Raw genomic sequence first — 17,833 nt, 5'->3', positions numbered from 1 at the left:
ATTTTTGCTCCTAAAGATGCGCTAGGTCTTATTTTCAGGGGATGTCTTATTTTTCCATGAAGAAGAATACGGTATACATTTATTGTTAAATGAAAATAAAGGAAATTTATTACCTGTATACGGTATGGTAGTACGGTAGTTGTCAACACAAACCAGACAAACTGAATCCTACAGTATCAAGAATTTACTCATTTATTCAATGACAATCATGTCATCATCTTCTGGAACATCATCATAACAATCCAATTCCTGAATTTCCTGGTGAATTTCTTGTGACTCCATTTCTTTCAGAATCAGTGGACCAAATCTCTCATGGTTAGCCTGGGGGGAGGGGGGGGTGCCTTATTTTCAGGGGGATGCCTTATATTTCACTCAGAAGAAAACCTGTAAGTAGGTCTTATTTTCGGAGGATGTTTTATTTTCGGGGAAACACGGTAGTAGAATTAAGGTCACTTTTAATACCAGTAGGATTAATGCACACTTAATTAGCCATGGCATTCTTTGTGAAGAGAAGTTGTCCAGTAGTTAAATCTTATTTTCTACGCCCTGAGGGAAGTGATAGCTGCCACCTCAAATCAAGATAACCCTTCCAGAAATCAGCGCTCTTCTGAGAATGCAGTTTTGTTATTCTTTCCCACAGAACTGAAACTGCTTTTACAGACAGGTCTCAAAGCATAACCTCAACCCCAGAAACGAGTGTCTTTCACGGTACACACTCTTCGGGGACCCAACATAGCCTTCCCTTTGTCATGACAGTACTAACCAGACCGGAAAAGGCAGGCCATAAAACAGCACAGGCCTGGGTGAAACAGAGCAGTATCTGAATACTGGCCCTCTGTGAGAAAGACAAATTAAACTTCATAGGTGTCTCATTTCCTCACCCGCAAATCGGAACAAAAACACAGGCACACAGTAGGCCCTCAGTAAATGTTCATTTCCTCCTCCGCAGCTCAGTATTTTGCAAATGTGACAGCAGGACTGACAAGAGGGTATGTTACAGGAGCATTGTGGAGAGTTAGTGAGGAACATTACAATTAGGAAATAACTGCCTCCTTTAAGCTCCTCACTTTCCAAAATATGCCTTCTCATATTTTTCTTTTCCATTGTTGAGACATAAACTGAGACAGAAGAGAAAACATTTAGGAAAATTATAGGAGGCAGCAGAATCTGACGTCAGTTGAAGGGGAAAGTAGTCATTATGAAAGCAAAGAATTCAGTAAAATGTGATTGGGGGGTGGGAAGGTGGGTAGAAACAGCAGAGAAGCCAAAGATTTCATTAACTGGCAAGGATGGGCAAAGAGACTTTTAAAAATCATAACGGTTCTAGCCCTGGCCGAATGACTCAGTTGGTTGGAGCATTGTCCCATATACCAAAAGGGTTGCAGGTTCGATTCCCAGTCAGGGTACATACCTAGGTTGAGGTTTATCCCGGGTCAGGGAGCTAATGAGAGGCAACCAATTGATGTTTCTCACATCAATGTCTCTCTGTCTCTCTCTTTTTCTCTCTCTCCCCCTTCCTCTCTCTCTAAAATCTTCCTTAGATAAGGATTGAAAAAATAAATAAAATAAAATAAAAATCAGAATGCTTTCATAAGTTGTAATCACTTACAATTACTATAATTCCATAGTTACAATTTCATGAGGATGTCATACAAGGTGGGTGTGCTCGGGCACATACTTAGCAGTTATTAGCTAATAGATTAGTCCCCAAGTAGATGGAATAGATGATACTGCCATAGGAGTAGATGATACTGCTATCATGGACCCTGTGTGGCATTTAAAGGATGAAAGTGAAACCTTAATGTTGGGACTTTACACAAACAAATGTTGGGAAATTCGTATCTGTGGTTCTCTGAGTAATCATCCTGCAGCCTCCTGGTGTAAATAGAGTAGGTAAGTTTTGAGGGAGTCAAAAGTTACAGGTGGATTTTCAACTGTTGTCGGGGGTGGTACCCCTAACTCCACATTGTTCAAGAGTCAACTGTGTCTGCAATTATTTGTTTCAGTCCACATGACAGACCAATCACTGGAGCAGTATTAAGTTGCTGAGGGAAGAAAACCTGGACTGAGTTAAAGCACCGTACCACCGCTTTACAAGAGTACAGCAATTCTGGTTTGCTTACAACACTTCATTACCTTCCCCTCACACACTACTTCTCTCTGGTCACACCTAAATTCTCATATCCGCATTGCTCTGGGGCTTGTTCTATCACAGTGGAAACATTTTAAAAGTTGAAGCAGAGGAAATCCAACTTAGTCCTCCTACGTTTGCTCAAGTTTACTTTCTCCCAAAGGCCATCTGGAATTGGACACCACAACTTCCAAGCAGAGGGGAAGAAGATACATGGTCTCTGCCTGCCCTTAGAAGACCTCACAATGCAGTCAGAGAAAAACATGCACACAAAAGCAACAAGCTGACGAGGAGGAGAGAAAGAATATAGAGGAGAGTTTTATGAGGGTTAAGGAGGAACCATCAGCCTCTAAATGTCATGGGCTGCATGCGGACCCCAGTGGCATTAGTGATACAGAATTCCTATGTATATTTGAAGGGGAGAGGCTTCTTTGAATTCTATTACTACTATTTATTTATTCAAAATCTAGTTGTAGATATACTAGAACATCTAAAACAGTGGTTCATTATGAGGAGGTAATTTTGCTTCCCATGGGACATATTTCAACATCTGGAGACATTTTGAGTTAACGCAAGTGGCGAGATGCTACTGGTATCTAGTCAGCAGAGATCAAGAACATCCTAGAATGCACAGGATGAATTACCCAGTCCAAAATGTCAACAGAGCTAAGATTGAGAAACCCTGATCTAAAACAAAGGAACTAGCTTAGCTATATTCATGAAACAAAATAAAAGTTCTGGAATGCAAAGTTCATTTTATTCTTCCTCATAGAAATGAAGCTAACCTTTACAGCCAGGCATCATAACCTCCCACCACATATATAAATGTCTTTCATTTGTACCTGATAAAATCTATTTCTGATAAAACCTATCTCAAAAGTCTTCTTTAATTATATTAAAGACAAAAATTATCTGGCAATTAAGGGCTTGTGCTAGGGTCATGGTTGGCATACTGCGACTCGTGAGCCACATGCGGCTCTTTGGCCCCTTGAGTGTGGCTCTTTCACAAAATACCACAGCCTGGGCAAGTCTATTTTGAAGAAGTGGCGTAAGAAGTTTTAAGTTTTAAAAATTTGGCTCTCAAAAGAAATTTCAACCATTGTACTGTTGATATTTGGCTCTGTTGGCTAATGAGTTTGCCGACCACTGTGCTGGGGGTGGGGGTGGTCAGGGAGAGGTCAAGGGGTAAAAAAGGAGACTCATGTAGTAAACAATTTAATTAAGCAATAAAAATTTTAAATAAAAAATTATCTGGCAATTAATCTTACATGCTTTGAAAAAATTTATGATGGTTTTCTGGAAGAATACATAAGCCTAAACAGAAAATTATGAGATAAAAATAATTTTTATATTCAAATGGTAACTTTTCATAAACAAATCAGCATTTGAGTAATAAAACCTCACAAGAAATGTCAATGTCTGCTCTGGAGGACATTGGTATCTGTAGCAGCTGCTAACTTACTGTGAAGAAAAGTAAACATGTCTAAGAGAAATTTCCCAAAGAGAATGAGTCTTATGAAGAACATTTACTCTTTAGTCTGTGTATTCTAATATTGAAAACTAGAGGCCTGGTGCATGACATTCGTGCACGTGGCAGGGAGGATTTCCCAGCCTGGCTGGTGCCCTCTCACAGTCCAGGACTCTTCAGGGGATGTCCACCTGCCAGCTTATAGGTTCCTGCCGCTGCACTCGCCAGGCATGATCCCGGATTCTGGCTGAGCGGCACTCCCCCTGTGGGACACACTGACCACCAGGGAGCAGCTCCTGCATTGGTCAGTGCATGTCATAGTGAACGGTAGTTCTGCCATTCGGTCGATTTGCATATTAGCCTTTTATTATATAGAATAAGCTTGGAAAACATTACAAAGCTAACATATCCAATATCCCAGTTTCCAAAAACATCCTTCAGGAAGGGTAAATCATGATTGGGCAACACATAATCAAAGGAACTTGGGAAAAGAAAACACTGATAAATTAAACTTCATCAAAATTAAAAAGTTTTGCATTTCAAAAGACACCCTCATGAAAACCAAAAGACAAGCCACAGAATGGGAGAAAATATTTGCAAATTATATATGAGACTTGTACCTACAATACTATATATGATATACTTACAACTCAATAAGACAAAAAAAATTAAAAATGGGCAGAAGATCTGAACAGACATTTCATCAAAGAAGGCATATGAATAATTATTTGTACAAAAAAGATTCTCAACATCGTTAGTTATTAGGGAAATAGAAGAAACATTATATTAGTAAGAAACATATTCATGGTATATACTCTTCTGGGACCCATGAAGAACCACAATAAAACACTACCTCACACCCACTAGAATGGCTAAAATAAAAAACAGAAACAATAACAAGTGTTGTCAAAAATGTGGAGAACTTGGAACCCTTATACATTGCTGAGGGAATGTAAAATGTTGCAGCCACTCTGAAAAATAGTTTGGCAGTTTCTTTTTGTTTGTTTTAATCTATTATTTATTGATTTCAGAGAGGAAGGGAGAGGGAGAGAGAGATATAAGTATCAGTGATGAGAATCACTGATTGGATGCCTCCTACATGCCCAAACTGGGGATAGAGTCCGCAATTTGAGCATGTGCCCTGACCGGGAATCGAACTGTGACCTCCTGGTTCAAAGGTCAACACTCAACCACTTAGCAACATTGGCTGGACAGCAGTTTCTTAAAATAGTATAATAGGTTCTTAGAATCCCCCTAACGTTATTCATAATAGCCAAGAAGTAAAAATGACCCAAATGTCTATCAACTGATGAACTGATAAATAAAATGTGATATATCCATACACTGGAATATAAAGCACACGCTACAGCATGGATAAATCTCCAAAACATTAAGAAGCCAGACATAAGAGGCCACATATTATAGAACTAGTGGCCCAGTGCATGAATTTGTGCACACTGAAAGGAAATTAATTAGAAGAAATATTTTAATATCGCTATTCGCCCTTTCTCTATAATAAAAGTGTCAACCAAATTCTCAATTGACAATGACAGAAGGAAACACACATATGCAATTGGCACCAATGAGAGCTTTCTATGTATCACGCATGTGCAAGTCAACTTAGCTTTGTATATAATAGTATATAGAATAAACTTGCTTAATTAGACCTGCTTTCTGATTTAGCTAAACTTTTTCCAGCCCAGTGAAGCACCCCAACTTCTCTTTCAGGTAACTGTCAGAAACATAGCAGCGAATATCAAAACAAAGCAGATTATTATTGTAGATCACTCAGGGAGAACAAAGGGTAAAATATTTCACTGCAGCAGTGTTTGACTATATTCTGTACAGTGAAAAAACCTGAAGTCATTTTCAAGGTCCACCATTTCTTACTTCTTTTCAGTTGAGTCAAGTTCCTAAACTTTCTAAATCTCCATTTTCTGGCTAATGAAAAGAAAATAGGATTCTACCAAATCTCCTATCTACTTACTCCAGGACTCCTGTGAGGATCAAATGAGATGAGGCGCAGGAAAATGCTTCACAGACATTTGAAGTGTAAAATGTTTCCACCTGTATTTCTGGGTTGAAGAAACTGCAAGGGGGCTAGTCACTGCTAGGGAGAGGAAGGCGGCCTCTAGTCATTGCTATGTGATGTCATTACTCGGCCCTGGCAATGACCATTTCCGGGCCACATTTTGTACCCTGGGGTCTTGGCAACGTCTGCTACAATTTGGTGGGCTGTTGTTCCAGGGTGGTGGTGGGGCCTGTGTCCCACTGGGAGGAAGCCAAGTGTTGCTTTGTGGATACTAGGTCCGAGGTGCCATTTTTCTGTCTGCATCACAGCAGGTCTTGCATTGAGTGTCTGCCTACTGGTGGTAAGTGCATGTCACGGAAGCTGGTCTGAAGGTGGGAAGGACACATTAGCTTTTTATATAGATTTCTTTTCTAGAAAATATTTAGAAAAGGCAAATCTGTAAAGAGGGAAAACACATTAGTGGTTTCCGGGGTGGGAATAGGAAATTACTGAAAATGGGCACAAGATTTCCTTCTAGAATGATAGAAATATTCTACATGTAAATGGGTGGATTTTATGGTGTTTATATTACATCTCAATAAAGATGCTAAACAAAATCATGGAAGCTGGAATATATTCCTCTCATTTAGTTGAGGAAGTAGGTGACTGAGGCACATGTTTGAGATATTTCAAACAATTGATGGCACAGGTAAAGACATGTAAATATTTGTAGAATGAAACGTTACCTTTTAAAGTTGGATAGCTAGGAAGACAGTAGTACTCAGTGCTCAATTCACACAATTTTCCCTCACGAAAAATCCTGAACAATCCCAGCAGAATTCAAAGAGAATGGCAATTCTTTCATGTTAGCGTAACGGTACTGTTTATTAGCAAATGATCACACACTTTCCTGCTCTAAGCATACTGATTTTGATCCAAGCACGATATTACTTTTTCCCACCTCTGAGTAGAACCAGCCTTCATGTCTGTCTGGAAAATTAAACTCTAACCAGGTTATTTGTTACTGAACCTAAAACATCATAAAGGCTCTTCAAGAGTTTCACAACCATCCTCTCTGTCTTCACCTACGTCAATCTTGCTTCCTGCATAAGTAATTATTGGAGATGTGTTTGTGGTATCTGTGTGCACTGGCTCCAACATGAATATTATATCGTGTCCAGATTATTATTCTTGACAGGCATATTTAAGACAATTTTCATACTTTAACCTTTTAAAAATTGTTTTTATATGAGATTTCATTATTTATTGAGTGTCATTGTTTGTTGAGGAATTATACAAGTCAAAAGGCAGGAAGTTGTTTAAACCAAATGACCACTGCATACTTTATAGATGTTTTTACCTTTTTCTATGTAAAAGCAAACAGTTAGATGGCCCTGAAATAAAGGTCTGAGTCTAGATATACCCATAAATGGTTTTGGTGCAACATGGGCTGATGCATAATATTTTTCCACTAGTGTTTCTCCTCCTACTCTTCATCCCCATTTACTGGAAAGAGGAAGATAAACTCCTTAGAATAATTTCATTCATCAACAATCTAAAGTGTTAATCTAAAATTTCAGACAAAAGTCAAATTCCCTGCTCCACACGTAAGGAAAACAAATTGAGTACCAATAGAGGCATTTTCATTAATTATTAAATTTATCATAGTTCATCTACTAAGGCTCCAACTACCATACAAGGAAAGTAAAAACTCTTTATGAGCAATAAAAATTCTCATTTTAGTATTAAAATTTTCTACAGTAATTTCTCCTTTCCCTATATCACCTTGAATATATGCAGTTCTGGTTGCCAAGAAGGTCATCTTATTTTGCATAAATAAAATAATTGGAATTAAATCTTGGCTTCCCAACTTTTATGAACTGAAAACCTTAGACAATCACAATGTCTTTGAGCTTTAATTTCATACACACACAAACTCATGCTTGCACACACACACTAGAGGATAATTCAAGAGTGTTTTCTAAGTCCTGTTGGGTGGAGATAAGAAACTTGTACTTAATCTTTCCCTCCTCCTAAGGTTGTTGACCTAACATTCTTCTTTTAATAAAGATAAAAATCTGAAGCCTTCTTTTAATGTTAATTGAAAAATTTTAAATATTATGTCATGGTGCCAAAACCGGTTGGGCTCAGTGGATAGAGCGTCAGCCTGCGGACTGAAAGGTCCCAGGTTCAATTCCAGTTAAGGGCATGTACCTTGGTTGTGGGCACATCCCCAGTGGGGGGTGTGCAGGAGGCAGCAAATTGATGTTTCTCTCTCATCGATGTTTCTAGTTCTCTCTCTCTCCCTTTCTCTCTGTAAAAAAAAAATCAATAAAATATATATTTTTTAAATATATGTCCTGGTTAAAAACAAATCAAAGTTCACCCACTCCCATTACTAGTTGAAATCACTGCTTTAATCTGATCACCTACATAATCATTGTGATGACATTCTAGGTCCTTGTGATAGATCTTGCTGGCCCAATCTTTCTTCCTCTGAAGAAAATAAAGAGTTGGAAATACAATCCAATCAAAGGTAATGTCCTCCTACAACAAAGTAAGCAACTCTGCCTAAGCAAAAATTAGTTATTCCCAGAATAAATCAGAATACCTTAAGCAGCTACAGAAAAATGCAAATTAGAAGACCTATCTTATTCCTATTCTCTAGCTAGAAAATGCTGGCTAAGCTACACAATAGTCCCTTATTTTTGAAATCAGAATGTCCTCCTGACTAAATTACTTTAAGATCCTTTTGTAAGATAGGAGTCTGACAGATCTAGAAACAAACTTCAGTCTTCAAGAAGAATGAAGGTTTCCCAAAGAAGCAATGTCATAAATGATGGCTGGTTTTGCCTGTGTAATTATTTTAATACCTTTTTTTTAGGGTTACTCTTCTCTGTCATTTCTTAAAACAATACCACCACCTTTAATTTAAATAGTGCTGATTGCTAAGAAATTCCAACTCATTTCATTCACACATTCTTTGCACACAAACCATGAATGTGAACTTATGCTCCAGCACTATTTGAGCACTTCTGGCAGGCCACCTAGTATTTCCAACCTTGGTTTCTTCATTTATAAAATGGAGAGAGCCTGACTGCATGACTTCACAGGGGTACTAGAGATAAATTAAACTATGTGAAAACGTGTTTGGGAAGAGTACTGACATATGTTTACATGATCTCAAAATTCCCACATTTCACTGAGAAAATAACTTTGCTCGAAATGTTCAAATGTAGAATCTGAGGCTTATGGCTGTAATTGGCATTACATACTTTAAACCAAACAGCTGTCCAAGGACTTTTCTTTTTTTCTTTTTTTAATATATTTTATTGATTTTGTACAGAGAGGAAGGGAGAGAGATAGAGAGCTAGAAACATCGATGAGAGAGTGAGTCATCGACCAGCTGCCTCCTGCACACCCCCCACTGGGGATATGCCCGCAACCAAGGCACATGCCCTCGACCGGAATCGAACCTGGGACCCTTCAGTACCCAAGCCGATGCTCCATCCATTGAGCCAAGCCGGTCTTGGCGTGTCCAAGGACTTTTCTATCTAAAGTTCCTTCTAGGAAAGTAGAGTAAGATATCAAAACGTAGGTATATATTTTAATATTTTCACAGGTGGAGCACACACTTTCACTACATCCCTCTTGAGGACAGGAGTAGTACCTTAGTCGTCATTTTAGCTAAGAAACTGGCACAGAGACTAGCTCTGTGATTAATGTTAGAATACATTTTCTAGGATACAAGTAAATGTTCATATGTGTGAGATGGAAAGATGTCTGGCCTTGGAATACAGAGCCTGCTCTCACACCTCATATAGCTTGCATAAATCCCAAGTGACCTGAGCCTTCATTTCCCTTGAAAAGTCTACACTGTAAGTCCGTAATGCCACCTTTTATCTGATGTCAGACATCCACCCAGAATACTGTAAAACAGGCCTGTGAGTGACAAAATGAAGAAAAAAAGTTTCTCACAAATGTTCTTTCGCCACATATGCACTTTATCCATAGTAGAGGGCTATGGATTTTTATTTCATGTAATATTTATACCTCACTTGCTTATTTGGTTATGGAATATTTCCCATTGTTGGTTAACAGCAGTAAAATAGATCAGCTGTCAAAGGAAAGAAGTTCCTAAAGGTTCCTCTTCTTGATGCATGGAATAAAGCCAAACCTTCCCAAAAAGGTTGATCAGATTCAACCCAAAATCATACTATAGCTTAATGTCACTGGAAACTTGACAAAAGTCATTCATTATGGTAGTCTCCATCTCTTATGCCAAAATTAGTCTCAACTTGTGACTAATCTGATTCAATCTTTAATTTTAGCAAAACAGAATAAGTGCTCAAAAAATAATGCTATCCACTCTTAGCCTATTCATGAACCTGGGAAGAAAATGATAAAGCCTCCTTTTACAGTTCACTTTCCCTTACTCAAGTAATCACTTCACTAACTGCTCTTGTTTTTTACCACATAACATTAATGAAATCACAAAGGAAATGTCATCTAATTTTAACCAACACAAAAGTTAGCTTTTCAGTTATCAAAGAGGCATCTATACTAATAAAAGAGAAATATGTAAATTGACTGTCACTTTGCAATACCCACAGCCAATCAGAAGTGAGTATGCAAATTAACCCAACAAAGATGGTGGCAGCCCCACCCTCCAGCTGCTCAGGGCCTCCCTGTCACCTGTCAATCATCCTTGCAGCCTCTCTGTGGCCCAGGACCTGGCCTAAGAGGCAACCCTCTGGTGCCTGAGGTCATAGCATCTCCCTCTATCCCACCCCTGCCCCACTGCTCTGGTGAACAAAGCCCTAGCGTTGGAGCAGTACCACGGGCGTGGACACATGCAGGAGCTTGCTGGGTGCACAGTTTGTATGCCCTGGGAACCCCGGGCCAGCCAAGGGGTGATAGTGGTGGCCCTGGCAGCAGCGGCAGGCGGCTCAGCTTTGTTTTGTAGGTGAAAAAGGCGACCTACACAGTAACCCAAATTATCAGATTTCCCTCTTCCCTATCTCACCAAATCAAGAGGGCAGGGGCAATGGGCTTGGAGGGAGGACTGGAGGGCAGGAGGTGGAGGGCGGAGGAGGAAGAGGATGAGGAAGGGGCCAGTTGCATCCCACTTTCACAATGGGAAAGTGAAAGCACTAGTGCACCCAACCTCTCCAGTCCTCCCCACATGCCTCGCTCCCTCCACCTCTTCCCCTCTTCATCTCCCAGGGAGCAGGGAGCACCAGCGCTGCACAGAGGAAGTCTGGAGAAGGAGGGCAAGGAGGAAGCGGCACCAGAGCTAGCAGGGCTTGCCACTGCTGCACAGGCTGCCGGAGCGAGCCGGCCACATGCCCGCAGCCAGGGGAAGGAAGACCTATTCTCCTTGCACAGATCTTCATGCATTGGCTTCTAGTTATTTCATATAATTTCCCCCCGTGATGCCATTATACTTTCAGGTACAGTGATATTGTTCGCCAGCTATAGGGATCAGCTCTTTCAAAGAAGTGAACACATCTCCCAATTCTGATCCTTAAAGCATATGAAAAGAATACTGTAGTCACCAGAATACTTAACAAATATTTCTGAGGTTGGTTTTAAAGGAATTTTATATATCGATAATGGAAACTCAAATGCTTAGAGTTGAACCTTGAACAATATGGGGGGGGGGGGGACTGAAGAGGGTTAGGGGACTGACCCCCATCCATTACACCGAAAAAAAATACACATATAACTTTTGACTCCCCCAAAACTTAACTACTAAAAGCTTACTGTTGACCAGAAGCCTTACCAATAACAGTCAATTAACACATATTTTGTATGTTATATGTATTATATATTGTATTCTTACAATAAAGAAAAAATGTTAAGAAATTCATAAGAGAAAATGAATTTACAGTATTTATTGAAAAAAATCTGCATATAAGTAGATCCACACAATTCAAATCCATGTTGCTTAAGAGTCAACTATAATTCTTTTGGAATGTTAAATAACACCAAGAATCTTAAGCAAATTTTGATATGTTCACTAGATGTAATGTATAATGAAAACTAATTTATGATGTAATGTTAAATGTAAAATATCTGAATAAAAATTACATATAAAATGTTATAAAATATACAATATGTTTTATGCAAATATATCTATTTATTAAATAAATCATATATATTAAGTATATATTATAAATCCATAACTTTATATATTTACATAAATGTTATTTTATATATTTAAACATATATAAACTTTTAAAGTTTTATATATAAAATATAAAAATACATTTTAAAATTATATTGAAAATAAAAAATGAATAAAATAAATATGTGCATTAAATAAAAAATAAATTAAAAAAAGAAAATATTAGGTTAAAAATTATAAATGAAATGTAATTACAATTTTTAAAAAAATCTATGCGATGTGGAAAAGTCTGGAAGGAAATGCACTGAACAGTATTTGTGTTTAGGTGATGAGACCATGGGTGAAATTTTTTTCCATATGCTAAATCTTACTTAAGGAGTATGCACTACTTCTATTTTTTTTTTTTAAAGAAAGGAAATAAATAGGAAGGAGCACTGCTTAGAGGTAAAAAAAAAAAAAAGGAATAATTAGAGCAGTTAGTTATCATTTAGTAAATGCTATACTTAAAACTTTACTTCCTCAAGGAACTCTTTAAGTGGTCATAAATGATGTTATAGAATGTTTGTGCTTGAGGGACATGCTGCCTAATTCTGTCATTTCACAGGTTCAGAAAAAAAACAACAACACTGTAGTTGTAGATGCTTTCCAGTTTACAAAACGCTCAACATATCACATCGCCTGTCCTTCAATCCTGGGAGATAGGTTCAGGTGCCCTGTTTTAAAGATCAGGAAACTGAGGGCTGGAGAAAGAAAGAACCTGCTTTTGATAACATCTTGCCATTTATCCATGCTTACTATGTTGGGTTAAGCACAACAATCTGGCGAAAATTATCACGTTACAGAGAAGAAACTGAAGGGAAGAGGTTCATTGTGCTCACTCTCTTGCAGCTGAGAACACTGCTCCGACTCGAGGCCACCCATTGAAAACAGGAGTCTTGAGTTACAATCAACTTCCCAGAGGCCTTTGGGGGAAGAGTTGAGCCTATGCCCCCGTGCGATGCCCTCTCTACTGCACTGGTCTCCTCGCCTGTGGTCCCTTTTAAGAGTCACGCAGCTTGCTAGCCACTGGGAAGGTCCAGAGGCAAAGGTATAAGGCCCAGCAACACCCCAAAACTAAGGTCGGCGAGCAGCCTGAGCCTCAGGAGGGAAGCAAGGCAGTCACTACAGAGTAGGGGTTGGAGGGGGGCGCAAGGCTAACAAATCTTATAGTCCTTAAGGAGTAGCCAAGGGGAAGCTCCCATAGGAGCCGGGAGAGCAACAAAAATCCCAATTCCCGCCCTTCCACTGGTGTAACTCGATAGGACCCCCCCACACCCCCGTGGGCTGGGCAGGGATTTGTCCCACTTGGCCGGAAAAGCGGGAAGAAACGCAATAGCGGGCCGGGCAGGCCCAAGAGTGCGTGAGGCGTGAAGGGGCAGACACCTAGGTGGGCTGGGCACACGGAAAAGGTCTAAGGGGCCTCGGGCCGGCGCGGAATGGAGGAGCCCCAGACCGCGGCGGGGGCCAAGGCCGAAGCGAGGCCGCGTGCTGGCTGCCCGCCGGGGCTCGGAGAGCTTCGAGGTCGGCTCGGGAGCCTCGCTACTCACGTTGGACCAGCCGGTCTCCAGAGAAGGTGGAGGAGCAGCTCGTGACAAGCGCACAGGGAACACCCGCAGCCATAGCTGCACTCGGGAGCCCGGGGTGTCCCGGAGCCGCTTCCGCCTTGGGCTGTACCACCATCGCCGGCGCTTGGGGGGGGGACGCGGCTGGGGGGACGCGTTCTCGCATTGGCCCGGCTGCCCTGACTCCGCCCACTCCCCCTCTTCCGCTTCCGGAGTGGGACAGACCGGGCCGAGCGTGCTGTTGCCACGGGGACGAGATCCTTCCACCGATGTTTCCTGGCTCTACATCCCTCCCCGGCCCTAGCAATGGCTCGGGAGACTGAAAACCGAGACCCCATCGGAACCATCTTAATCCAGGTGGGATCTGGGCCCCTCCTGGCCCGGCCCAGCTGACACCCTGCCCAGCGAGCCCGGCAGCGCAGATCCACTCGCACACACCCCCTGGGAGCGCTGCCCCCAGATTGCCTCCGGAGAGCTCCCAAATTCGCCAACCCAGACCTCGCTCAAAGCCTAGTTCACCTCTGGGTGTCTCTGGTCAAAACTCCCAAGGCCGCGCACCGCTCCCGGAACCTTTACTTCGGTGAAATACACCTCACCCTGAGGCACCATTTAAAAATGTATTCTGAGAAATTTGAATCAATGATGTAGGGTAGGGGTGTCGAACTCAATCAGAGAAGGGGCCAAAATCTAAAATCCAGCCTAAATCGCGGGCCGAATGGTTTACTGAACAGTCATAAACTGTCATTGTGATGGAAACGCAGCGGAGTGCAGTGATGACAGCGCGGTGCGGGCCACATTGCAAGGCCTGGCGGGACGGATTTGGCCCGCGGGCCTTGTGTTTGACACATGTGATGTAGGGGATTTGGGACGATACAAATCAAACACATTTCAGGAGTAATAAGAAATTTGGGGTAGAAGTTGAACTATGTAAACTGCTTTTCTTAAGCACCCAGATTTGGGGGAACCTAAAAGTCCCTTGCAAATAAGTAAGTCCTGGGGATATAATATATATAACCTGGTAGCTATAGTAAATAATATTGTATTGTAATATTTGAAAGTGGCTAAGAGAGTAAATCTTAAAAGTTCCCATCACAAGAAAAAAAATGTAACTGTCTGCTGATGAATGGGACCAATTGTGATCATTTTACAATATATACAAATATCAGATCTTTATGGTACAAACCTGAAATTAATATGTTATATGTTGATCTTAATAAAATAAAAGTCCCCTTGCTTAGGGATGCACACATAGAAAAATATATTTAAAATAACAGCAAATTGAGTAAAGTTTTTAATATAAAATGTGACATGTTTAAAACCTCAGAGGAGTAATTATTTCTGAAGGGATAAATATCAAGGAAGTCTTAGCTTCTCCCGTATAACTCAGTTTGTGACACCTCAGATTTTTCTGAACAGGTAAAAGAACATTTACACATTATAGTTTTAAAATGTTTTCCACATATACCATCACTTTTAATGCTTATATTTAGTTCCATTTGACTAACTTTAGTAACTTTTCTAAAGTCACTATTAGGACTCTCCTTCAGATCTGCAATGGGTCTAATTTTTCTTCCTGCCAGGATTTTTATCTCTTAGCTCCTATCTAAAAAAAAAAATAAACCTCTATAAACTCACCTTTTCAAAATACAGACCCCCTAAACTGTTTCATAGATGTCTCCATTATGAATCATACCCAAATCTTCTTACCTCACCTTTTATTCTCCTCTTATACATCACCCTAGAATGAGTTTAGTCAACTGCAAAGTCTGTGGGAATGGTCTCTTCAAGACTGCCCTCACTTCCACATCAGCCTCAAGTTCAGGAGTCCCCAGAACGATCCTCACTTCAGACCAGCTGTCTATAATTTGGGAGGCCTGACCACACTCATACTGGCTAATTTGCTAGAATAATTCACAGGTGCCAGGTTTGCAATTACAGTGCTATTATAGGGAAAAGATATAACTAAAAATCAGCCAAGGGAAGAGGTGCCTGGGGCAGAGTCCAAGAGGGGTCCCCATAGAGTGTCCAGTCATCCTCTCTCTATGGAATCTCGGACAGCATTACCTCCTCCGAGTCACAGTGTATGACAATGTGCAGAGTATTGTCACCTAGGGAAGCTTACCGGAGACTTTGGTACCTAGAATTTTTATTGGGTATCAGTCTTACACTGTCCTACATGACGGACCTTTCATCTCCAGCTCTTCCCAGAGATCAGATTAATGCTTTTAGTCTTCAGTCCCTAATGTTTGGAACTGATACAGTGTGGTTCAAAGCCCCATCATAGACCCATTGTTAGACTGTCAGGTGGCCAAACCCTCCTAAGCAAAGACACTCCTATCAAGCAGGAAACAGACCCCCTCCCATTGTCTAAGGGCAAAGGTCAGACTTTTCTTTAGGTGATGTTACTTATTCACTACACACACCCCCTTCCAAAGCCAGAGCCCATTTTTACAGACTCCAGACAGAACACCAATGGAGACTCTTAGAAAAAGCCAGTTCTTCCCCACAGTACACTTCCTTTGACTGCAGGAGCCGGTAAGTTTCTCTATAGTTCCCCCTCTTTCTCCAGACCTGAGACAACTCTTAAAAAAAGAGCCCCCAATCCAGGAAGAGTTCTCATGCCTGATTTCACACTTTTCCTTAAGATAATTCTACTTCCCAGGGGTGGCCCCCAGTGTGGTTTGGAAAGAGTGTAGGAAAAGGTACTGACTGAAAAGCCAGAAGTCTTTTCATTTCTGAGTGAGATCCAGATGTGGCTGTTTGGTCAGTCCAGGATACAACATTACAGTTTCTATGTCCATTGTCATCAGATTGTAAAATGGAACGAGAGTTAAGAATAGTCATGTCCATGCTGATCAGCACCTCCATCTATAAATAAAGGGGTTATTCGGGACACTGTGTAGAGATTGTGTAGAGAAACAGCCTACATTTTAACCTGTTTATTGAGGCTGATCTCTAGACACATACAATTCTCCTGATAATGTATAGCGTACGTACAATGAGGAAAATGTGGAAGACCTTTCCTATGTTCCCACTGAGTCCTGAGTATTTGTGAGCATATAGCACCAGCCTCAGACATCCAACATGGATTTCATTTCTGCCTGGTCTGTGGTTTCCTTCCTTCAGACAGACTGCCAATAAACAGTGCTGGAAAGGACACTTGGTTGGGAGGCAGAATCCTAAGGTCTGATATAGGCATGACATTCTTCCAGCTGGGCAACTTTGGGCTAGTCACTTCACTTCTCTCCTATAATACACAGCTTAGAGTAGATACACCTCTAAATAAATTGACTCAATTTCCCCAGCTACATAATTTCTTTTTATTGTAAAATCCACTTCCTTTACCATTAGTTAATCAAATCATACACTCACACACCCACACAGACACACACACACACGTACAGAGGTGGGCAAAAGTAGATTTATAGTTGTGAGTACACAAAACAGTTTACTCTTGTATTATTTATTAATTATTTTATTATTAACTTACTTTTGCCCACTTCTATATATAATATAGTTATGTATATGGTATGTATTATATGATATATACATATATACATATAATATATATGGTATATATACCAGAAATGCAGAGTTCCTTCAGATCTCCACTTGGGGTATATTTGATCTGTGTCTCAATCAGATACATTAAGCAACTCTTTGGACCAGTGGTTCTTAAAGTGTGGTCCCAGGACCAACATTATCATCACCAGCTGGGAACTTGTGAGAAATGCATATTTTCAGAACCCTTTCCAGATATACTAAATCAGAAGCACTGTTTTGTTTGTTTGCTTTTTGTTAATACCCACCCAAAAGTATTTTTTTCCATTGTTTTTTTTTTTTTTTTTTTTTTTTTTTTAGAGAGAGAGTGGAATGGAAGGAAGGAGGGAGACAAAGTGTGAGAGAAACATTGATGAGAGACACATTGATTAGTTGCCTCCCACATGCACTCCAAACAGGGGCTTGGGAGGAGCCTGCAGTTCAGGTACTGCCCTTGACTAGGGATCAAACCAGTGACCATTGGTGCTCAGGCCAGTCCTCTAACCACTGAACACACCAGCCAGAGTGTAATCTGTGATTTACAAGTCTTTCAGACAACTCTGATACATGTTCAAGGTTGAGAACTACTATTTAGATCATATTGCAAACATAAACTTTAATACTATTTTCAAGAAAAATCACAATAATCAAAGCTAACATAGTATTGGCAGATATATCATGCATGATGCTAAGTGCTATATAAGTTTTAACTTATTTAACCTGTCCAACAAAACTACCAGATAATTATTGTGATTATTTCATAATATAGAAAGGAAACTGACCAAACATGAGTACAGTGGGTTGACCCATATACATAGAAAATGCAAGCAATCTTCTCAAGCCTTTTCAATCCAACACTAGCTTAAAAAGAGTCTTCCGTTGGCCCTTTTTGCTCCTCTAGATATTTAAACCCTGCCCTTTTTACTGAATTTTCACCAACCTCTAGTTTTAT

The 17,833-nt window shown here is 40.3% G+C and overlaps 2 protein-coding genes across 3 annotated transcripts in view; one reads left to right on the top strand and one right to left on the bottom strand.

The window, feature by feature from the left end:
* Positions 1 to 13,484, bottom strand: part of AAGAB (alpha and gamma adaptin binding protein) — a 44,020-nt gene extending 30,536 nt beyond the window's left edge. The window contains exon 1 of one of the 2 annotated variants that reach the window (XM_036437959.2): positions 13,327 to 13,484. In XM_036437959.2, the coding sequence (XP_036293852.1) occupies positions 13,327 to 13,459 (133 nt within the window). In that variant the 5' untranslated portion in view covers positions 13,460 to 13,484. Of the gene's footprint in view, positions 1 to 763; positions 801 to 13,326 lie in introns of those variants that run through there. The other variant, XM_045581286.1, reaches the window with a different exon arrangement.
* Positions 13,485 to 13,577: 93 nt separating this feature from the next.
* The window catches only part of IQCH (IQ motif containing H), a 197,268-nt gene continuing 193,012 nt past the window's right edge, over positions 13,578 to 17,833 (top strand). The window contains exon 1 of the mRNA XM_036437981.2: positions 13,578 to 13,698. Within this exon, the coding sequence (XP_036293874.1) occupies positions 13,648 to 13,698 (51 nt within the window). The 5' untranslated portion in view covers positions 13,578 to 13,647. The remainder of the gene's footprint in view (positions 13,699 to 17,833) is intronic.

Source organism: Pipistrellus kuhlii, unplaced genomic scaffold (genome assembly GCF_014108245.1).
Source record: "Pipistrellus kuhlii isolate mPipKuh1 unplaced genomic scaffold, mPipKuh1.p scaffold_m20_p_1, whole genome shotgun sequence".
Classification (NCBI taxonomy): domain Eukaryota; kingdom Metazoa; phylum Chordata; class Mammalia; order Chiroptera; family Vespertilionidae; genus Pipistrellus; species Pipistrellus kuhlii.
This window is presented reverse-complemented; position numbering and strand designations above follow the sequence as displayed.